At 36.8% G+C, this 23,488-nt stretch overlaps 3 protein-coding genes across 4 annotated transcripts in view; all 3 read right to left on the reverse strand.

Annotated features, from left to right (window-relative positions):
* LOC107688509 (zinc finger protein GLIS3-like) overlaps positions 1-11,164 on the reverse strand; it is a 35,563-nt gene extending 24,399 nt beyond the window's left edge. The window contains exon 1 of the mRNA XM_016486198.1: positions 10,575-11,164. Within this exon, the coding sequence (XP_016341684.1) occupies positions 10,575-10,689 (115 nt within the window). The 5' untranslated portion in view covers positions 10,690-11,164. The remainder of the gene's footprint in view (positions 1-10,574) is intronic.
* On the reverse strand, positions 7,889-21,816 carry LOC107688508 (nucleoporin NDC1-like). Of its 2 annotated transcripts, XM_016486194.1 has the most exons (18): positions 21,661-21,816; positions 21,225-21,345; positions 20,056-20,157; positions 19,773-19,947; positions 18,994-19,123; positions 16,501-16,609; positions 16,348-16,399; positions 16,081-16,213; positions 15,885-15,977; positions 13,173-13,254; positions 12,926-13,090; positions 12,526-12,786; positions 12,002-12,114; positions 11,719-11,769; positions 8,649-8,712; positions 8,454-8,554; positions 8,187-8,347; positions 7,889-8,059 (listed from the first exon to the last, which is right to left on the reverse strand). In XM_016486194.1, exons 1-18 carry the CDS (start codon positions 21,697-21,699, stop codon positions 7,996-7,998), a joined length of 2,016 nt encoding a protein of 671 aa, XP_016341680.1. In that variant the 5' UTR covers positions 21,700-21,816; the 3' UTR covers positions 7,889-7,995. The 2 variants fall into 2 exon arrangements, with proteins under 2 accessions (XP_016341680.1, XP_016341681.1); XM_016486195.1 differs by lacking the exon at positions 11,719-11,769.
* Positions 21,817-22,376: 560 nt separating this feature from the next.
* LOC107688549 (uncharacterized) lies at positions 22,377-23,436 on the reverse strand. The gene has a single exon (XM_016486244.1). The coding sequence runs from the start codon at positions 23,355-23,357 to the stop codon at positions 22,608-22,610; it is 750 nt and encodes a 249-aa protein (XP_016341730.1). The 5' UTR covers positions 23,358-23,436; the 3' UTR covers positions 22,377-22,607.
* Positions 23,437-23,488: the final 52 nt, after the last annotated feature.

A 23,488-nucleotide genomic window follows, 5' to 3' on the forward strand; every position in this document is an offset into this window, starting at 1 on the left:
TTTTAGAGCACTTCTATTTTAGAACAAACATACGTTATAAAATGCGTCATGGCACGACACTATTAAGATTTATTAAACAAATGAAAATTATGTTTTCGTATGCTTTTTTTTTATTTATTTTTTTAATCATGCTCTGTACTTGTTGGCCAAACTTGTGGCTGGCATGTTTATTGTCTCCAGAACGGGCATGAAAAGGTGAAATAAATTAATCTGCTTTGTAATTACTCTGATTTATTCGTTTGCAGCAGGTGCCTGGCAGCTGTTAACGGAGCAGAGGGAAAAGACGTAATTAACTATGATGTTAAGGTTTGTGTCATTTTCAACTCTGCCACTTTCAACAAGCCAGACATCTTTGAAGTACACTCAAAGACTGGATTCAAGCTAAACTAGCAGGACTATCCATCTCTTCTTACTAAACATAAAATAATGAATGACGAGACACACAGCCTTGAAAAGAGGAATAATATCACCTACCACATTTACATTTAGTCATTTATTCAAAGAGACTTACAAATGAGGAACAAGCAGTACTAGTTTATCATACAAGAGCTCATAACACACACAAGTGGAGTAGTACTGACAGAACCGAAGTTAGAGCAAAAGAATTTTGAGAATTGAAAGAAAAACATTAAATAATACGAGGAGTGCAGGAGTTCAAACACCTCCCTAACAGTATCTACTAGTCTAGTACCACAGAAAAACAATACAATATACTATAGAGATAAACAACAGTACTCTATCTTCCTACACATCCACCCGAAGATGTAGTGTCACTATAATTAACTCTGGCTATGTGAAATCAGGAAGAAATATCATATTAGGGACAACGAGAAATATCTAATTCAGTATTTACTTGTGTTATATTCTGTATCGTATGAAAGAAAACTAGTGAAACTGAAAAAGAAAAAAATGACATGCAAGTATTCATCAAGTGAAATTTTCAATGACTATATGTTTAAACTGTGACAAAATCCAGACAGTTACTTTATTCAACATAAAATATCACTTTCTCATCCAAACCCCTAGAATCAGTCATGATAGTCTTACAAAGCATTACTCGCATCAAATAATATTGCCATAATAACCCTGGATGTACAGAATTGGTGCCTGCAGAGCCAAGAGAGAGCGGAAATTGCCATCATTGCATAAAGTCAAGTTGGTTATTTGTCAATTGTACAGTTAAACTGGGTTTACAGACATTTAAATGCTTATGATGAGGCTCTGTGTATGTCTTTATCTGTACTGTCTGTGTTTTGTTTTTTACATAAAGTTATAGGCTGTGAACAGAAGTTACATCTATAGTCTTTGGCTACATTTAAAGTAAGGTAAAAAAAAAAAATCATATTAATGTGTGAATATTTTTAATAAATAAATTAAAATATATTCATATATTATAACATAATTTTAGTTATTTTATGTAGTTATAAATTGCAATAAACACCCCCAATTAAACTCAAGTGCTGCAATTAACATTATTATTGCATTATTCCTAATATATTAACTATGTTTATGAATTGAATCTTATTGTGAAGTAACCAAATTTTCTAAAACCCGTTCCTATATATATATATAATAAAAATCAATGGATCAGGAGTACTGAGAAATTAACTATAGAGCCATAACTTGTATAACTTCATAAGGACAGTATAAATGTATAACTGTATAAATGTCATAGGTATGTGGGAGCTCCACAGTGGTCCACTGGTCATATTGTGGCACCAGTACATTTTTTTTGTTTTGTTTGTATCGTGATGGAAGACGTCTGGATACGTGGACTTGTGTCTCACTGGGAACCTCACATTACCGAGTGTTATTAAAGCACTGACGGAAGGACGCATCACTGAAGAACTAAAGCCGACCGCACTGCCACCCCGTCAGTCCAAACATTTACAAGCAAGTGCAAATCTGTGAGAAAACTCAGCTGAACTCTGAAGCCAGGAAATTCCACTGAAATGACAGTGGTTGAATCCAAACCACCAGACATGGACAGAGCTTCTCTACTGAACACTGTGGGCGGACGGACAGTACGTGGAGCCAGTACTTACACACTCCACACATCTGCCAATGACCTGGCGCTTGAGTCGTCGAGACCTCTTTAAATTACACACGGTTAATTGGTTGTGACTTGTATTCCATATTTCAATAAATCTATTCTGGTTCTGGTCGAGTAAATGTCTATGATTACGGATTTACAAGAATGAAGAGTAACTGGTGAAAACTGATTAAATATAATGCAATACTCTGGGTGAAACAAGTTATGCTAAACCAATTTGCATTTGAGGTATAGCCTAATGCTGACAAAAACAACATTTTGACTTGTTCCTCTTTTTTTAGTCAGAAAAAAAAAAACAGAAATTGCAACCAACTTACTCCTCCCTATCGTGATTTATATTCAAACGAAACTAGAAAAAATGTAGGAAGGGACTTTGTGTATCGGAAATTGATTGGATCTTATCCTTTGCTAACTGCTGTGATCATTAAATCAAAGAATTGAAACTCATCTGGCCATTGGACAATCTTATTGCTCAGCCGTTGAGCCAGCATACATGTCATACATACATATATATATATATATATATATACATACATACACACACACACACAAAAATCAACACTGCAACATTCCTGCAATGTTAAAAATATACACTGTTCATTTTTATTTCATGTCAAGTAAAAAAATAATAAATCGATGTTATTCGGTAAAGCATTTATAATGCAAGTGCTTTGTAAAAAATATCCTGTTAAATTTATGATTAAAAATGGTAAAGAAATTTGGTGACAATGTTTCAGGTATTATGCGTGTCTGTATTATTTTACTATAACTATATAATTCATTAAATGTTACATTATTTTACAGTAATATGTCTTATAATGTGATGTTCGATTAACCTAGTTAACAGGTTTTCCCGTAACAATTTTAGCTTTCTTTTCTTAAAAAAAAATCCAAACTTCATTTGCATTTTTTTATGTACCTGTATTATATGATGTCCTGTCTTTAACCTGTCATGTCCTTTTAATATAACAGTAGCCCTGAACCTCTGTTAAAAGCCCTCAGCCATATATATAAAAAAAAAAAACAACAAGAAAAAAAAAACTGTCCTCCTGCATTTCCAATCAGGTTTCCAAAGCTCAGCTCCTTTAACTTTGCTTACTGTAAATTAATCTTAAAATGTAAATGCTTTCTCAGAGATGTGGAGGAAGAGATGATAAAAAAGACAAATCTAAAATATAGAGTTTCACCTATAAAGCACACCACACAAATAATATTCTGCATACAGAAGAGAAGCGTTTTTGGGCTTGTTGCAGTGAAAATATCTGATGTTCCCCCACAGTGTTCTTGTTGGTCTCAGATCATATTTCCCAGCATTCCATAAAAGTTTATGGAATCTTGGCTTTTATGCACTAAGGCCCAATATGTGAGGTCGGTTCTTTTTAAATGGTTAAAGCCAGAGTCAACCGTAACCTTAAAGTCCTATTTTACTGTCCCTGTCAACACGATCATCATCACATTCAATTAACTTTAAGAGCAGACCTAAACCACAGCAATACAAATAGCATGAGTGGTATAATGCTTTCAAGACATTTACATGGACATGAAAATGGATTTGACAGTCACTGAAGCGTTTGTTTAAAGGAACTTTTGGAGTATTAAATGGCCAATAAAAATAACTTCTCACTGTAGTGATTTACAGCACTGCAACAGTGCTGGTAACATATACTGGAGCAGCCCAAAATCATCAGAGAATCGAGAGACACCTGTGAATGGATGTATGAACACTGAGCCCAGCAGTTCATGTAAATTTAGCACCGCAACAATAAGGATTGTTAAGAGCCAGTAGATTGTTATGAGATTTAGACTGTGCATATTGCTAGATGTCTCACATCTTGTTACAGGAGAATTTATATTTTTGTCAGATAAAGTATCACTATCGCCCAGACAAGTGTACAAGTCTCCCAACGACACTCAAGACTTTAGTCTATGCAAAGTCTCAAATAATTCAAGGCCAAGACTAAGTGAAGTCTCACTTAGAGATGCTCTACTGTTCTGAGTTGCAGGAAAGCTCCTCTAAAAAGTCATGATTATCTAGATGCAAAAACAAACAAACACAAATAAATTAAAAAATAAGGTCCAAATAATAGGAACATATTTCCCCATACTTATTCACTTTACTGTTCATAAGTCTCTAATTTGAGTCTCAAGTCAATTATTTTTTTTTCTCTGCGATCATTTGTCATTCATGTCATGAGCAATTAAACCAACCCATGAACAAAACTGTTAATATTCACTCAGAATAATAAATCAAACCCTAACTTCTTTAGACAGTGTTAAAAAAAAGAACAGGAAAAACTAAAGGCCAAAAGTATCATAGCAACCTACCTTTAGTTCAGCTTCAACTATGTAGTTTTAAATACCACAAACATACAAGCTGGAAAACAAACTTGATTGACAAATTTGATGACATTAGAGCTTTTTAAAGTGTAAAAGACCACTTACAGCCCATGATTATATCGCAAAATCTGGCATCATTAATAGAGCATTTATGAAAAGAACTTCAGATTTTTCCAGTTTCTGGTAAATGTAAAACCTATTAGCATGCCTAATATCTTTAGTGCGCCCCCAAAGCAAAACAAAAGTAATGAAATGATCCTCTGCTTGACGCATAACACAGTTATAATGTGAGGCTATGAATTGGCTTTCACTGTAAACAGACCGATTTATTCTTCCGGGATTTCTGGCCAAGTCTGATAAAGTTAAACATGAACTTAAACTATTGACCACATTGTGAAAGTCAGTAGTGCATGAAAACCAAATTTTCTTTCATCCTTAAACAAAAACATAAAAAGTAGAGATTACAATTCCCTCATGTGCAGAGAAATGCATGAATAGTTTCTATTATAGAAAATGTAAACCAGCCGAGATTCTATGATGTTTTAAGCAATCAAATGTTGTCATTACAAATCCTTTATTGATAACTTTTTGGTTCAGTTTACATGAATCTAAACTGATGAATTAAAGACGGACAAGGACTAGAAAAGATTAATTAAAGTCTTCATAAAAATGCAAAGTATTACACAAGAAGGAAACCAGCAAGAATGTTTCGGCCAGTCAAACCATGAGAAATAATGCCCCTTGAGAGAGACAGAAAAGTATTAATCCTAAACCATTTCATCATGTATTAACATCTCAACCAAAACAAAATAGCCAAGGGCAGCTGATGAATTGCAGCAGTTTTTTCATTATGTGCACACGTTTCTCTGAATTGCCTGTTAAATTCAAAACAGTCTTAGTCTTCAACTGGACATTAAAATATGTTCACCATAACCTTGTCTTTTATTTTCCCCATAGACAACTCCAGAACATCTCTTTGTCTGTCTGTCTGTCTTCTATGATTGACCATAAAATCTAAAGTAGCCTATCTAATAATGGACTTAATTTCCCAATAATTCATTTTGTGTCATTTACTCACTCTCATGTTGTTATAAAAGTATCATTTCCCATTTTTGGGTGAACTTTCTCTTTAATAGGATAAGTTTCTAGAAACCTGAGCATAATTTCACTTTTGGTCATATTCCAGATAATTTAAGTCTTGTTTAAGAAAAAAATACCTTGTGAATGATAACATCAACATATTCATCATTATTAATCATGTAGAATTAGCATGAAACAAATTAACTGAAAACATTTCATTCAGCAGCCTATCGAGCTGATCCCAAAAGATGATGTTTGATACGGACGTCGCATAATAAATATAAGTTTTATGTACTGTGGTAAAAGTGTAGTAAACTCACCCGTGGTTAGTCCACAGCTGCAGAAACGACACTAGAGTAAAACTCATCCATCCTTCCCTCAGTGTGAAGACCAGCCCCATTACCCAAAACTGCTCCATCTCTTCCCTCTTAAAAAGCGACTGAAAGTGAAACATAACCGCCTTCTCGTCCTTAACGCGTGTAAACCGGTAACGTTAATGCAATAACGTTAGATAAAACTGACACAAATGAAACGCGCTCATCTTTCGAAGGAAACCGTTGTGCTCCACAAGTGTACTAATGATTTAATTAACCATAGACCCGTGGTCGATTCATATTTCAGCACAAAACTACGAAACTAGAAAGTCAAACTTTTATACACTCCTTCCCAGAAGATATTTAACAAACCATCTTGGGGACAGCCATCAGTAATTAGTATTACAAACGAGCTTGTGGAGATTTAGTTGGAAATATAGGCCTAGCTTTTTATATAGTGTATAATAAATATATCACGAAATCTATCTTTTAATATGACTTTTCTTTGGATATGAGTTTACACAATATCCAGTGATAAAATCCAATTTGAAATTAACCACATTATGATATATATTCAATATTTAGCCAAATGTGTAATCGCAAACTGCGGTGCAGAGCATAATACAAACAGCGACATCTGCCGTTCATCGGAGGAAATGTACACTTGCACTTCACACAAAACTTTGTCTGCAGCCACTGACATGACATTTTTACAAAAGTTTATTTCATTGTATTAAGGTTTCAAAAATATAACATTTGACATTAACTAAATTGATTCTCTTTTGGCAAACAAATACACCAAATGTGTTTATGGTAACCAGATTAATAAATGGATGTAAAGATCCATGTTACATGCACAGGGCCTTGAAAATTTACCATTCAATCAGAGCGCTATAAAAACATCACAAATATAGAACAAATGTGAACAATCAATAATGCAAGATTCAAAAGGGGGGAAAAGCAAGTGCTGACCCCCATCTTTTGTTAAAGGGTGCATAATGAAATATAAATATACTGAAGATGAAGAGTAACAATACCTTAAAGGAACACTCCACTATTTTTGAAAATAGCCTCATTTTCCAACTCCCCTAGAGTTAAACAGTTGAGTTTTACCGTTTTCGAATCCATTCAGCCGATCTCCGGGTCTGGCGGCAGCACTTTTAGCTGCAGCTTAGCATAGATCATTGAATCTGATTAGACCGTTAGCATCTCGCTCAAAAATGACCAAAGAGTTTCTATATTTTTCCTATTTAAAACTTGACTCTTCTGTAGTTACATCGTGTACTAAGACCGACGGAAAATGAAAAGTTGCGATTCTCTAGGCCGATATGGCTAGGAACTATACTCTCATTCCAGCGTAATAATCAAGGAAATTTGCTGCCGTACTATGGATGCAGCAGGTGCAATGATATTACGCAGTGCCTGAAAATAGTCCCCAGCTAGGTAACTTCCAAAGTGACATTACTAAGCACTAAGTTTGTGTAGTTGGTTATGTTGACGGAAGTTAGCCTATTTTCAGGCGCTGCGTAATATCATTGCGCCTGCTGCACCCATGGTACGGCAGCAAAGTTCCTTGATCATTACGCCGGAATGAGTATAGTTCCTAGCCATATCGGCCTAGAAAATCGCAACTTTTCATTTTCCGTTGGTCTTAGTACACAATGTACCTACAGAAGTGTCAAGTTTTAAATAGGAAAAATATAGAAACTCTTTGGTCATTTTTGAGCGAGATGCTAACGGTCTAATCAGATTCAATTATCTATGCTAAGCTAAGCTAAAAGTGCTACAGCCAGGCCCGGAGATCGGCTGAATGGATTCGAAAACGGTAAAACTCAACTGTTTAACTCTAGGGGAGTTGGAAAATGAGCCTATTTTCAACAATAGTGGAGTGTTCCTTTAAACGTTTACTCAAGTCCCCACCATGATTTTGAAGTCTCATCACATTCTAGTACGCAGGTACATACACACAAACAAAATTCCCAGATTATGTGAATGATTGTTATGTATAAGGAATATGCAAATGTTACTTAGAATGTGACTGGGATTTCAATGGGAAATAAAGTGCAGCACTTGGCTGTAAAGTAAGGCCTTGAGTGGCATACAGCACTAATCCCCCAAATATCAGACCTTTCGAATAAGCAGCATATTGTCTCTTGGTCTCCTCACACACACATACCCAAAGGTATTGAGAAGATGATGTTGTGTGTCGCATTAATCCTTGAATTCCAAGAACTGCTGAAGCCTTTTTCTATGTTCTGTTGAAATATTCACAGCACTGTAAACAAAGAAAATTAACAATATGATTGAGGATAAACATGTATTTTATTAAATACAGCAGGTTCCCAAAACCTTGTTTTATTTTTTCTCAGAAAGACATTACTGCAAATAACAACGGGACTTGCTTTAAGTGCTCTCCAAAAGTGGTAGTTATCTTGTAGATGGTGGTCTTCAGCACAGCCCTCAGCAAAAACCTTAGAGTTTTGTAGGTGGAATCTCCCATACTGCAGATAGTCCTCACAGGTTTGCTGGAGGCATGTGGCAGTTTGAAGTGTCTGTCAACAGCCTATAATTAAAAATGCAAGATTAACCAAAGGAATCAGCTTGTTGTCTCCATTTTGATTCCTAGACTATCAGTTTTAACACTTGTGGAAAAATGACTTTTGTTTTACCTCTAGCAAGACTACCAAGCAGCTAAGAATATTGGGTAATGTGGTCTGCACAACTCCAAACTGATCCTCAGAGAAAGAGGCTGCCACCAGATGCGATAGTCCTTAAAAACAGAAGTAACAAAAGGCAAAATAAATTATTCAAACAAATATACATGTAAGATGGCATTTCTGAAAAGTTAGTTACTATTTTCTGACCTTGGAGAGCCCAGATATGAGCCTGGCTGTCAGCAAACAGAGCTTGGCTAGAGGCTTCTGGAAGCTGTACATTAGAAGAAAATATTTGACTATGGGGGGAAAAACAACTTCAGACATTGGGTACCAAGCTTATTTATATATATATATATATATATATAAATTATAAAAGTGAATTAATTTATTTCTCGTCTAAAATAATGTAATAATTTTCACATAACTGAAAAGCACTTTCTATTGTAAGAATACTGTGATTTGACACATGCAAGAAGATGCAGTGGAGATCATAATTAGAGAATCTATTCATTCTTGATTTTTTCTGAAATATTGTCAATCTTCATTGCTCAAAATATAAAGGAATATTAGCTGTAGGTTTGACAAAACCCAGGCATTTCAACAAAAACCTTTATTTTGTGGAAAACAGTGATCAAAATTAGAGAACAGTAACCACTGTAGCACGAAAGATTACAACTAAAAATTTTTAATGGTTACAGCTGTCAGAAATTAGTAGGAAGTGTAGAGGCCCCAGCTTTGAATGACTTCAGCACATCTGCGGCCGCAGGATATGCTAGTTTCTCACACTGCACTGGTGTGATCTAGGTCCACTCTTCTTCCAGTCTCTTCCACAGTTCTGCGACTGTAGTGCATAGGCCTTCAACCCTGCTCCTGGGGACACACGGGCTGCATCCGAAAACTTAGGCAGCTGACTTGCTGCTGTATGAGGCAATGACTTTGCAGACAGCGTTTTTGCACGAAGGCACCTCATGAAACTGTTTTCGGACAGGCTTCTGAGGCAGTGTAACGGTTTAATGATCTACAACAAAATAGAACGAGTTTTTGTGATAACTAAACGAATATTTGTGACCCTGGACCACAAAACCAGTCTTAAGTTGCTGGGGTACATTTGTAGCAATAGCCAAAAATACATTGTATGGGTCAAAATTACTGATTTTTCTTTTATGCCAAAAATCATTAGTATATTAAGTAAAGATCCTATTCCATGAAGATATTTTGTAAATTTCCTACTGTAAATATATTAAAACTATAAAAAATGCACTGCTAAGAACTTCATTTGGACAACTTTAAAGGCGATTTTCTCAATATTTGGATTTTTTTGCACCCTCAGATTCCAGATTTTCAAATAGTTGTATCTCAGCCAAATATTGTCCTATATGGAAAGCTTATTTATTCAGCTTTCAAATGATGTATAAATCTCAATTTCGAAAAATTGACCATTATATGACTGGTTTTGTGGTCCAGGGTCACATTTAATTACTATAAAACGGATTTCTCGCTAGAAATAACATCAAAAGTACAACAATTTAGTCAGAAATATACATTTACATACAAACTGACCACCAAACGCAACTTTCAGACGCCATCTTTATTTTTTAGCTCAACCGTCACGGAATGGAACGCACAGGATTGTGGGATATCAAAGGCAGTGGAGGATACATCTATGCTGCCTTCAAAATTCGATCAGAAGAAGGTACCTCTGGAGACAGGAAGTAAAGCAGAATTTGGATTCAGACATGCCTTGATGCCTTCCTGCCTTGGAACGCTGCCTCCGAAGGCAGCATTTTAGAGTTTTCAGACGCGACTGTCTTGCAAAGTTTCTTTCCAACCTGCTTCAACACACCTGGCCTGTGACTTTAAGTGATCCTGAAGACCTTGATTAGCTGGTTCAGGTGTGTTTGATTAGGGATGGAGCTGAACTCTGCAGGAAAGTTGGTCCCCAGGAGCAGGGTGGATTTCTTAGCCATAACTTTGTCCCCAAGGATTTTGCAGAGATTTTAAGGTGTCTTTAAATCAGGACTCTTGCCCAGCCATTTCATTATTTCAATGTTCTTAGCTTCAAGGAACTGCTTTACCTGTTTTGCAGTGTGACGGTGGCATTGTCTTGCATGAAAATTTTTTTGGGCAATAAACGGATGGAAGGAACCGCATGTTGCTCAAGGAGGTTCTGATAAACATTTGCATTCACCCTGCCATGTAGCTGTAGAAGAGGCCCAAGTCCTGCTGCAGAAAACATCCCCCAAACCATGACACTTCCTCCTCCATCTTTCACTGACTTCTTTACACACTTTGGGTTTAGTCTTTCCTCAGTTTGATGCTGAACAAAAGTTTCCCATCAGACCCAAACAAATTAAACTCGCTCTCATCACTAAAGTGAACTTTGTACCAGTTCGCCTCTTCAAACAACATGCTCCTCAGCAAAGGTGAGCTTAGCTTTTTGATTGTCTGCTAATGAGAGGCTTCGTCACTACAGAGCGGACTTTCATTGAGACTCTGTATGCCGAGACAGATCCTCACCCTGTTCAGCGCTGAACTGGCCAGCAATTCTAGCTGCAGTGTTGAACCGATTCCTCATTGAGAGTCTACGCATTATCCTGTCCTCTCGTGCAATTGTCTTACATAGACGACCAGAATTTTGGGGGGACTTGAATTAGTGTCAACGTAAACCTTGGAAGTAAATCTGTAAACGTTCTCTAATTTTGATCAGAGTTCTTTTTCAAGTATCTAATTTAAGTTTTTTTGTACTGTGCTTCAGAATACAATTAATGAAATATGCTTAGGACAACTTCAAATAGGACTAAGCAGTGACCTTGAAATTTAGGAAATTATATATATATAAAGTTAAAATTATTTCAGAAGCCCTTCACCCCCGACAGCCCAGTGAGAGAGAAACGAGGAACCAGTTATGTAGTTACAGACCCAGTTTATCTCCAGTTTCTCCAATATTATTTAATACTCTGCAACATTAGTGGATAAAGATTGAACTGATTTTGTATAAAGTAAAACTTATAAAGCATGCAAAATTCCATGCTTTTATTTATTTAAACTGTGTGTAAACTGGGTCACTATAATCTGACTCTACAATCTATACACACAACCTTAGACAGAAATAAAACCAGAGGGACAGGGGAGACTAATGATGTTGGTGTTAATTTAAACATGGGCAGAATCTAGACACATGCATTAATAATTCCTGTAACTAAAAATCTGTTGTGGGAGCATGCAACATACAGCTGTAGACAGATCCTTCATTCAGCTAATGCATGCTTAACCTTACCTTGTTAAATAAATACATTATCAGCACCCGCTTTGCCAAAAAGCTTTTAACCTGAGCAGAACAACTGAGAGTATGACAGGAACATGAGTTAACAGGTGTCTCTAGGCCATGTAATGGTATCACACTGAAACGTGAACTGCCTTTTTCCCCAGCAACCGAACTGGACACTCAAAAGCTTGTCTGTTTTGGTTCCTATGGATACACACGCTTGGAAACCAAGAAAACACTATGAAAAAATAAAGGATTCATTTACAGGTCATGTGTGATAAGATGAAGATGTTACCTGCTCTCTCCTGTTCTGTAGCCACTGGGCCAGGAAGCTGGGTTTCTGACTGGCTGCAGGAGGACTAGGAACAGTGGCAGGGGACGCAGGAGGACTGCCACTGGATTGTGACTCTGAAATGAGAACAAAGAAATAAACTAGATATCAGAGTATACATTATTGTTAACAAATGTGTACATGCTTTTCACAAAGATTTATAAACACAGGGATACCATAAGAATTATTTTACAAAACCACATACAAAAATAAATGCCTACAAACAAAAACAAACAACAAAACATTAAAAACAAGTAATAATATAAATGTTAAATAGTAGCTAATTGCATTTAAAATTAATTTCAGTAAAAAAAAAAAAAATTATAAAAAGGGTAAAATTAATTTAAAATGAATGTTGTATATATAACCTTTTACGTGTTGTAAAAATTATTATATTTATTATTAGAAATCTTCAAACTTTATTATTAATATTTTTTGCAAACAATGATTCAAAATTCATAGTGATAGTTTTAGTCTTGCTTTCTCACCTGTGGAGGCACTCCACGGTTTGGGCCCTCTCCTCATGATATGGGGGCTTTGTACTGTACCAAAGCAGGGAGACTGGGGATCCTGTTGGCCAACCAGACGTCGAATAGCAGGGGAAGAGAAAGGGCTGTCCACATCTGGGGTGAAAGGAGCCGTCAAAGCGCTGTTCGCACCCCCCACCGATGACTTGAAGACTGAACCAGGGGTCCTTAGCGGGACACTGAGTCGAGGGGTCTCAGCAATGTCCTCTGTTCCTGACACCACTACAGATAAAACAGGAAAAATAAAATCTCTCTCTGGAGCAATATGATTCCTCTTGTATGTTATCAAGGGCAGTACTAGACTTATGTTCAGATTTGGGATCAGATTTGCCTTTGTTGGACATTATCGAAGCAGCCTTACCTGAGCTGCTTGAAGAGGCTGATCTGGTGTCACTGCTGGCAGACTGAGACTTGACTCGGCCGTTAGAGGCAACCGCATCCTGATGAGCCACCAGTCTCTGTGTCAGCTCACTTAGTAAAGACAGACATTCCCTACTGATGGCATTCCAGTTATGAGCGTGACCACCTACGTACATATGCAGGTTACATTAGTTTAGCAGTCATGAAAGTACTGAGTTTAGAGTTCTCTGCAAGTATTTAGTTTGTACCTGGCTGACTCAGACTGAAGACTTCTAGTCTGCGTGAGAGAGAATGTTGTGATAACAGAGCCAGGTCTTGTAGAGCCAAAAACTGTGAAAGTCAGTTAATCAGTTAAGAAACTATAATATCTTTAAACAGGAATCAATGACATTTAGGATCCGTTTTCAGGGTTTCAGCACACTTTGACCAATGATTTTATGACTTTTTCAGTTTTTGATGATGACTACTGTAGGGTATCAGACCAAATCAGCCAATTTAAGATTCGATCAAGAACATGGTTGAAACACGAGGAGCCGAATTCCACAGAAAGGCCCAAGATGACAGGATGTTCGTAAATCAGATCCTAGCGCCAGCCAGTCTGAAGCAAGCCTAACCAACCAACTCTTTCACAGAACAGCTTGCAACATTAACACAAAAGAACAACTTAGGAAGGAGATTGTCAATTTTGGGGCAAGTAAGCAAGATTGATGGTCAAAGAGATGCACAGCATGACCATCACATGTAAATCTATGATAGTAATCACGATCACGAGCTCTTTGGACTGACTTCCCCCCCACCTAGAGGACAAGAACCAGACTGAGATTCCTTAGGAGACCTTTTAACCTCTCTGGTCTTCACAGAACGGCACGGAAACTTTAGGGTTGGAGCTAAACTCTGCAGGCCCTCCAGGACCAAGTTTGGACAGCCCTGGCTTAAGGGTTCATATTCATGTTTAGCATGTGTGTGTTTGAATCTTCTTGCTTGAAACGTTTCTTCCAATCAATTCTTTGTCAAATGTATCATATTCTTGTTATAGAAATCATGTCCAAAATTATACTCTGCAAGATCGGGAAAATTCGGACCATGTGACTGATAAGATAACATTTGATTTATGAATTGGGAGGAGAAACATACAACACCCCAAGCAAAGACAATATCTAATTGGTCAAGACACCATTTGGGAGGTGTCCCACAGCCCGGTTTAAATACTCAGGACACCATCAAATTATGCTTCTAGCCTTTAGTCATGCTTTTAGTGCTTTCCTTGCCTTTTTGCCACCGCGTTGACGCTGCTTTTTAGCGCTCTTTGAGCGTGCTCTGGCTTACACACCAGCAGCTCCTCTAAAACCATGAGGAGAAAACCCATCTAGTCTCGTTACTTCTATTCTTCTACTTTAATTTATTTTCTTTTCCGTTGAGAGTTTCGTGTTCCCCAGAGTCTGAGAGACGCAAGTACCTCCAGATTCTAGCTGAACTGGTGCATTCAATATAAATTTTAACCTCATTGAAGAACTCAATTCAAGGGTTAATTAAGTGACTGATGGTTGTTCAGGTCTATGCAATTGCACATATTGCTGTAAACTTGGGATTTCACATTTTCATTCTCTCAAACTCATTCTTCCCTCACTTTCTCTCTTCCTGCAACTTGTATGAATGTGTGAGTGCGTGTGTTTGTGTGTTAGATTAGTTTATATTAGTTAAGTTTTAAACTGCCGATCTTGTTACTGTGCTAATAAATAGTGATTTCACTATATTTTGGATATTAATATCCATGCAGAATTTATGTTATACGGCTCGTTCAATGAATCGCTGGCCGACTCAGTGATCAGCCATAAAACAGTGATTCTGTCCAAATTCCCTATAAAATCTTAAACGATTCCCTTTGAGCTAAATTGACCTGTTTCCCTTACACTACCTACCTTTTTATAATAAATTTTAGAGGTTGCACTCACAAAAAGCAGTATTTAACAGGTAAGTTTAAAGGGGTGGTTGATTGCGATTTCACTTTTTTAATGTTAGTTAGTGTGTAATGTTGATGTTTGATCATAAACAATATCTGCAAAGTTACGAAGCTGAAAGTTCAACGCAAACGGAGATATCGTCTTTTAAAATTCTGGCAGTTTAATGCCTACAAAAACGACTGGTAAGGGACTACAACAAGTTACTTCCCGGGTCCGTTACGTCAAGAATGTTCTAAAGCAGCGTTCTCATCCTGTTCCTGGCCTCGCCCTGCTCTGCACACGCTCTGCATCTCTCTCTCTCTCTCTCTCATTCAGATAATCGGCTCAGTGAATACACTTATTTTCACATACTATAGCTATGCGTGCGGTTGCCGAACTGTATTAAAGCTTTAATCAGAATAAAACCGTATATTAAAAGCTAACAGAAGCAGTAGCATTTACAAATAACAGCGTATCTAAAAGTATGAGACAACAACAAACAAAAATCTTAGGCCTACCATTAAAAGCCTTGCTTGCACAGGTTCTGCACGATACTCTTCACTAATATCCTCTGTGTCTCAATTGGGCTCAAATTGATAAGCAATATAGAGGACGTCACTGTTTACAATACAACCGGAGCACATGCCGCTATGTTGAGGGGCGGGACGTTTAGACATACGCTAGAGGCTACGCTACGCTAACGCTGGAGGGGTTTCATAAAAGCAAGAAATTATCAGCGCGTTCAGAGGAGAAGGGACAGAGCGGTGTGGAATAAAGGTAAATTATGTGAAAAATAATGCGTTTTTTAACAAACGAAGCATTAACACATGTTAGACTGCACCCCATAAACACAATCAAGCCTATAAAAAAAAACAGTCAACCACCCCTTTAACTTAGAAAATTTCTATATGGAATATACATTTTTATTTCTGAAACTTAAGATTTCATTAATTTCCATAAGCCTAGAGATAACAATTTAAAAAAAATTTTTTTCTGAAAAATAAAGGAAAAATCTCTAACCTTCATGACTAAAGTGTTCTTCTCAGCCAAAACTTTGGGAAGACTCTGTTCTGCATCCTCAGTAAATGTGGACTGCACTGGAAAACTGTAGGCCTGAAGATGCACAACCAGCCATCAGGATCATTTTCAAAACAGGTACTACATAAATGTCAGTTGCTTTGATATATCCCACAGTGAAACCTTCACATTTAAGTACCTCTGTGACATAAATCCTGAAGAGAAGCACAGTGAGATACCAGGTTAGGTACAGGAAAGTGCCACTGATTGACAGGTGGTAAAGGAGGGAGAGGTCTAGAAGTCCAGTCAATGAATCCAGTGGTTGGAGAGAACTATAAAGTTACAAAAGGGATATAAAGAGTTACAAATATTGGAAAGAAAGAGTTACTTGAATATGGGTTTATGCTGCTTTAGTTCACATTAGGTAAACACTCAGGTTTTGGTAGACTTTAGTTCCAAATCTGACCTGTCTATCTGTAGATTAAGTGTGCTGGAGATCCAGGTCTTAGGAGCATACCCTAAGAACCAACATTTAAAAATAAAACAACATTTGAAGAGAATCTAGCAGGAAAACAGACAATTATTAGAGGATGCATCTCTGATCATAAATATAACTTACCAAAAAAGAAATAGAAAGCAGCAAAATTCCTGGCTGAATATAAGGCCTGAATAACACTGCACTTCACCACCATTGGCAGACAGCCCTTGAACCGCGGATATTTGTATTGCTTCACAACCAATGTGGGAGGGACAAAAGAGATTTGCACTGATAAATTATTAATGAAAGCATTAATGATTTAGCTATTTCTCATTCAATCATACTACAAGACATTTTACAAATAAATATGGTATATACAGTATAGACTAGCGGTGGACTGATATACTGTCATGGTATTAGTCAGCACTTTGCATTTTTTAAAGGGGTCATATGATGCGATTTCAATTTTTCCTTTCTCTTTGGAGTGTTACAAGCTCTTGGTTATGTCCCCACTGGATGCATCAAATGCCTCGTTTGTAATGGGTTTTAATGTTTTTGTCTCGTCGCTCCGGCCGGGACATGGCATCAACAGTATGTGAGGAGCGTAACATTTCCGTCTCACGCTTGAGGTATTCGGCCAATCACAACGCATTGGATAGCTGGCCAATCACAGCACACCTCGCTTTTTCAGAACGATGAGCTTTGTAAAAATCACGCGTTTCAAAAAGGCGGGGCATAGAGGAGAAACAATAATGTACAGTATGTGGAAAATAATGTGTTTTTTTAACTCTAAACCGCATAAACATTTCATTACACCAAATACACAAAATAATGTTCTTTTTAGCAGCATCATATGACCCCTTTAAATTACCCATCATTGGCTGATAAGAGTCAGAAGCACGACTTTTTTTTTGACAGGATTGTGATTGAACCTACCACCCTTCTGAAGGATGAACTTCATGATTCTAGTTTTCCTAATTATTTTTCTCAAACAAATTTCTTTTTCAAAATATTTCTATTTCTAATTATTTGACTAAATCATGCAAAATAAATATAAATTACATGCAGCAATTTGTTTGCATGTGTTATATACAATCCCTAAAGGGACAGTTCACCCAAAAATGAAAATTACCCCAAGATTTACTCACCCTTAAGCCATCCTTAAGCCATCCTAGGTGTATATGATTTTTTTCTTTCTGACGAATAGTCAGATTTATATTAAAAAAAAAATGTCCTGGCTCTTCCAAGCTTTATAATGGCAGTGAAATGGTGGTCGAGATTTTGAAGCCCAAAAAAGTGCACCCATCCGTCATAAAAAGTGCTCCACACAGCTCCAGGGGGTTAATAATGTGAGAATATGCTAGTCTCGTGAGAACCAAGTTTTGTTTACAGCAAAGGAAAACCAGTATCCTCTTGGATTATATCAAAATCCTCCTACGTCCTACGGAATCCATCTGCTGGAATGAACACGCATTTGACAGTTGGCAGAAGCTAGAGATTACAGTTTATAAAGTTATAAAGTAATATGGATATTTTTCTTAAACAAGAACATCGCTTCACTTCAAAAGGCCTTTATTAACCCGCCAGAGCCGTGTGGAGCACTTTATGATGGATGGATGGACGCATGTTTTTGGGCATCAAAATCTCGACCCTCATTGACTGCCAGTATAAAGTTTGGAAAAGCCAGGACATTTTTTAATATCACTCTGATTGTATTTGTCTGAAAGAAGCAAGTCATATACACCTAAGATGCCTTGAGGGTGAGTAAATCATGGGGTGAACTATCCCTTTAAATTAAACAGCGTGATATCATACAGTGGCATGCGATAGTTTGGGAACCCCTTGCAGAATCTGTGAAAATGTGAATAATTTTACTTGCTTCCAAAGGGCAGTACTACGTGGAAAAAAATGACATTTCAACAAAATTTGGACATCTTCATCCTGTTCAAAGGTTTTCACCCCCCAGCTCTTAATGCAACGTGTTTCCTTCTGGAGAATCAGTGAATGTTTGAACCTTTTTTAATAGTTGTGTTTTGAGTCCCTCAATTGTCCTCAGTGTGAAAAGATGGATCTCAAAATCATACATTCACTGCTGGAAAGGGTTCAAATATGCAAAAGATGGTGGAAAACTGAAGAATCTGCAGGACCTGGAGGATTTTTCTGAAGAACAGTGCTCAGTTTAACTGTTCAGAACAAACAAGGGACCCATGAACAACCATCACAAAAAAAAAAAAAAAGAAAACAGTTGTGTATCATCCAGGTAACCACACACAGTATTAAGAACCAAGGGTTCCCAGACTTTTGAATGGGGTTATTTTAATAATTTCAGCTATTTTTTTTTGTCTTGTTGTCTAAATGTAAACATCTTTTATGTGAAATATCTTACTTAATTTAGTACTAAATAAAAAATAACATGCATTTTGTATGATCTCTCTTACTTTGTTAAAATTATTCACATTCTCACAGATTCTGCAAGGGGTTCCCAAACTTTTGAATGCCACTGTATATATATCATATCGGCCATCTGCCTGCTCTCAAAGATATTGGAATCGCCCATAAAAAAAAATAATAATAATATTAACCAATACGTGTAACATTTAGCAACTAATCTGAATACAATAGCCAAACACTTACTTGTATGGGCTGAAAGGACACATAGTACATATTTTGAACCACTCCCAAGAAACTATGACTGTATCCCATGAAGGCCCCAGCCAGGAGAATAAAGAGATGATACTCATTCAGACAGGTCACTACTTCACCACTACAGAAGCAAACAAAAAATAAGGGACCGTTATTATTCACATACTGTTAGAATTTTCATAAAACAAAAAAGTATGTCATTAAAAAACAAACACAGACAGAGACAACATTTAATCTTTATTTTAGAGGTGCTCTTGGCCTATATTAGGGTAAGACTGACCTCCTGGTAATTTTGAGATAAGATTACTCACAGAGTTACTTAAAACAACTTAAGAAAACTGTATGAGTGTCAATCTCTTTGTCTGGGGTCAAAAGAGCCGCAGTGCCTAGAATGCAATTAATGAAACCCTCACTACTTCACCACTACAGAAGCAAACAAAAAATAACCGTTATTATTCACATATTGTTAGAATTTTCATAAAACAAAAAAGTATGTCATTAAAAAACAAACACAGACAGAGACAACATTTAATCTTTATTTTAGAGGTGCTCTTGGCCTATATTAGGGTAAGACTGACCTCCTGGTAATTTTGAGATAAGATTACTCACAGAGTTACTTAAAACAACTTAAGAAAACTGTATGAGTGTCAATCTCTTTGTCTGGGGTCAAAAGAGCCGCAGTGCCTAGAATGCAATTAATGAAACCCGATCCTCTGAGCACAACGACGGGTCATTGTATGTGGGTCAAACAGATTCAGGTCATAACCCACCTCTCGCTTTGCCTGCAGGTAGTTCCTAGAGTGCTGTAACGTCCACCGATGGTAACAGAAGCGCACCACATTACCAGCATGCCCATGGTGCAGTAGACCAAAGAATGAACACACTGTCGAGGGTGGAGCACCGTCCCCAGGAGAGCCATGCGTGAACATGGAATAGAGGGAACCACTTAAGCAAACACAAAGAGTGAAATAAGTAATCTGCATAAATTTTATTACAACGCAATAATAGCAAATGTGATGATTTTGCACATCCATAAAAGACAAATCTACTCACAAGTGTAGAACTCCAGGTTAAAAAAGCCAGTTATCAGAACCACCCCACACAGCACCACAAGGGAAAAGATGGTGCTTGAGGCCGCAAGAAGACTTGTGCAATCTGTAACCAATGTTTGAGATGCTGACTAACGAACAATTCAGATATCTATCAACCATATAAAGCATACAGTATTATATGCAGTGTTGGGGAAAGTTACTTTTAAAAGTAATGCATTACAATATTGCGTTACTCCATAAAAAAGTAACTAATTACATTACTTAGTTACTTTTTATGGAAAGTAATGCATTACGTTACTTTTGCATTACTTTTTAATCTGGACAGGGCTTGCTTGTTTGGCAAATATATTTTTATATTTTATTTTTGGCAAATATAAAAGCCTTTTCACACCAAAAGTGAAATAAATAAGCCTCAGGCTGAAGGGAAAGTAAATTTACGTCCGTACAGTAGAATGCAGAAGAAGAAATTTCAACACAATTCAGCAATAAAAAAAGACACACAAATGTTTGTCCAGAGTAATTTTTGCTTAGTATGGTTGAACTGGATCATCGAAGGTCAGAAGCAAAGACATTGGTTAATAGAATCGGATTAAATACATAAAGGATATTTGTGTTGTTTAACATTTAATTATTGCAGGTTTGCGTCATATTCTGAGTTGCATTATTTTTATTCATTTTGAGGAATACTGAATCTGTGTTTTTTTTTGTGTGAGTGAGATGAATTAATGCATATTCATATTTATTTTCCCTAATATATATATATATATATATAATAAAACTAAGCATTTAAATATCATGATGACATATTTTTGGGTTACAGAGTGTAGTTTATATATGCAGCTTGTTATACTGTTACAAATACCTTTGACTTACATTACAAGCTAAGAATGTCATTGTACTATATGGATCATAAAATCCAGATGAATCCAATATGATACGAAACATAAAACACATCAATAACCTGATAAAGGAATCAATATCCTGTTACAAAAAAATATTTCTCACTATCATTTCATTAATCAGGCTTTAGAGGGTTTAGAATATGTATTATGTCCCTTGAAGTCAGAACTACTGCTTATATAAATAATTAATTCACACTCGAGCACTTCTCAGTATCAGTAACGCATTGTAATTATGCATTTTGTTAGACACTCGTACTCGTTTCCTCACCTGAAATCCATTGGATGGGGTGAAAAAGGCTGAATCTGCTCAAGAGCACAAAGACTGCAGTTGTCACTGGCAAGAGAAGCACTGACCATGCAATACTCGCCACAGCCCTCCATATCACAACCTGAAAATAAATGAGATGAGAATCTGGTCTAGCACAGCCACATTTCATACATATTTTCAGCCTCAAACAAAATCTTTCTACGATAATAACGTTTATTCTAATAACGCACAAACAATTAATATATACTTAAATACACTATCACTTCATAAACAGACACCAGAAGACACAAAACATGTCACTATAACAGTAACTTACATGATGATGATGTCCAGAAGTCTTTTAACGTTACATACACTGCCGACTAAACACTGACTTCCTAATTAGTTAGTTGCCGTTCAGTTATTTAAACACGATTTATATTTAACCAGTCCTTACCTTTCTTATAAACCAAGAATTCTGTTTCAGAGAAAACATTTTATCATTCTTATTTCAGTTCAGCATCACTTGAGTAAAACCCATATCAACATGGCAAAAGTGTGGACATTACCCGCGCCACACATTCGAAGGACCTCATAAGGACCCCAGCGAATGTGTCTGACTTACTGCCTGAATACAATCACACTTAAAGGGATAGCTGCTCACCCCACAATTAAAAAATGCGCCATTATTTGCTCATCCTCATGTGACTTTCTTTATTCTGTGGGACATAAAAAGAAGATATTTTGAGAAATGTGTGTGTTTTTTTTGTTCATACAATGGAAGTCAAACGTAACGTTAAAAGGTTTGGTTATCAACATTCTTCGAAATTTGTTCTGTGTTCTGTAGAGTAACGTTATCAGAAAGGTCATAATGGTTTGGAAAGAATTTATGATGAGTAAATGTTGACTAAATTTACATTTTTGGTGAACTATCCCATTAATGAGATAGCCCATCCAGAAATGTGAATTCTGCGCAAATTTATAGCTGTTCTTTTCAAAAGATAATACTATTGTGAAGCATATTATTCAACATTACAAATATTAAATAATTAATTGTATCACTTAATTACAACATTATCCTAATTAAAAAGGAAAAATCTGAATAAAATGAATAAATTACATTTATATTTAATGTTAAACAGCATTTCATTATACACAATGTTTTGAGGGCATTACATCAAACAGCAGTCTAAAAAGACTGTAAAAATAGATCGATACATAAGAAATAATTATGGTACAGTAACATATAGTCCTCAATGTTTCGGTTGTTTCAATCAGGTTGTTGCTTAATAATTTTAAACATACTAAAAATTATATATTTAAAAAAGAATGCTGTACGTTGAGGCATTGAGCAGCATAATGACGCGTAGACAGACACAAAAATGTTTCGTGAAATAATAATCATCAGTTGTGTATTCCTTTCGCTTCATTCTGAATGAAAGTGTTTTTCTCTCGATGAGTGCCATTCGCTAAAGTGATGTTGCGTCTTTCCAGACTGGTTCTGCTTTTATCGATCTCTCGGCGGGTCTTGGTCTCAAATGCGTTGGTGGGCAATATCTGGTTTGAACTGATGGACATCTCCGTCTGGACGCCTTTATGCACCAGCGGCTTTTGCCCGGGTCTCTGCGGTATGGCGGGCAGTGACAGCTGCTCCCGCTGAGCCTTCTTGTCCTCCCAGAGCTTCAGAAGACGCCGCTGGTTGTTGGTCATGTCCTTCAGGTTCTGTTGCAGGGACTGGACCTGGTCCTCCAGCAGAGTCTTCGAGGTCACGGTGTTGGCCAGTTCAGATGTTATTTCATCAATCGTCAAACTTAATTTACCCGCTTTTTCAACAAGTGAATTGCACTCGCGCTCCTTCTCGTGCAGGTCGTTGATTATATCCTTGGTGGTTTTCCCGTAAAATTTAGGACTGGCCTCTAAACCAATTTCAGCCCGCAGGACCTTCACTTGTTTCCGCAGCTCCTTGTTGTCCAAAGTCAGTTGCTTTAATTTCTGTTTAAGCGCTTCGGTTGATCTCATTCGAGACTCATAGTGTCTCATTTTCTCCCTCATCATATTCTCGCGGTGCAAAGCATCGTCTCTTTCCTTCCGGCACTTTTCCAAAAGCTTTAAAGTTTCGTATTTGGACACCTTTTCCACTTTCCCAGCCATCATTCATTTGCAGTTTTAAAGGCAATATTGAAAAGACATGTTCCTTGACACAGGTCGTCGGGTCAAATCCTCTTTAAATAGGTTTTCCATTTGCAAGTCATCAAAATAATGTCAGGAGTGAATTGCCTGTGAAT

The sequence above is a fragment of the Sinocyclocheilus anshuiensis genome, unplaced genomic scaffold, assembly GCF_001515605.1.
Source record: "Sinocyclocheilus anshuiensis isolate Anshui unplaced genomic scaffold, SAMN03320099.WGS_v1.1 scaffold329, whole genome shotgun sequence".
NCBI classification, from domain to species: domain Eukaryota; kingdom Metazoa; phylum Chordata; class Actinopteri; order Cypriniformes; family Cyprinidae; genus Sinocyclocheilus; species Sinocyclocheilus anshuiensis.

Coding starts and splice junctions, on each gene's coding strand:
- LOC107688508 (XM_016486194.1), bottom strand. CDS start 21,699: ATGTTTTCTCTGAAACAGAATTCTTGGTTTATAAGAAAG. Junction 13,091..13,172: donor CTTCAGTCTGAGTCAGCCAG/GTACAAACTAAA, acceptor ATATGTACGTAG/GTGGTCACGCTCATAACTGG. Junction 12,115..12,525: donor ACCGTGGAGTGCCTCCACAG/GTGAGAAAGCAA, acceptor TTCTCATTTCAG/AGTCACAATCCAGTGGCAGT.
- LOC107688549 (XM_016486244.1), bottom strand. CDS start 23,357: ATGATGGCTGGGAAAGTGGAAAAGGTGTCCAAATACGAAACTTTAAAG.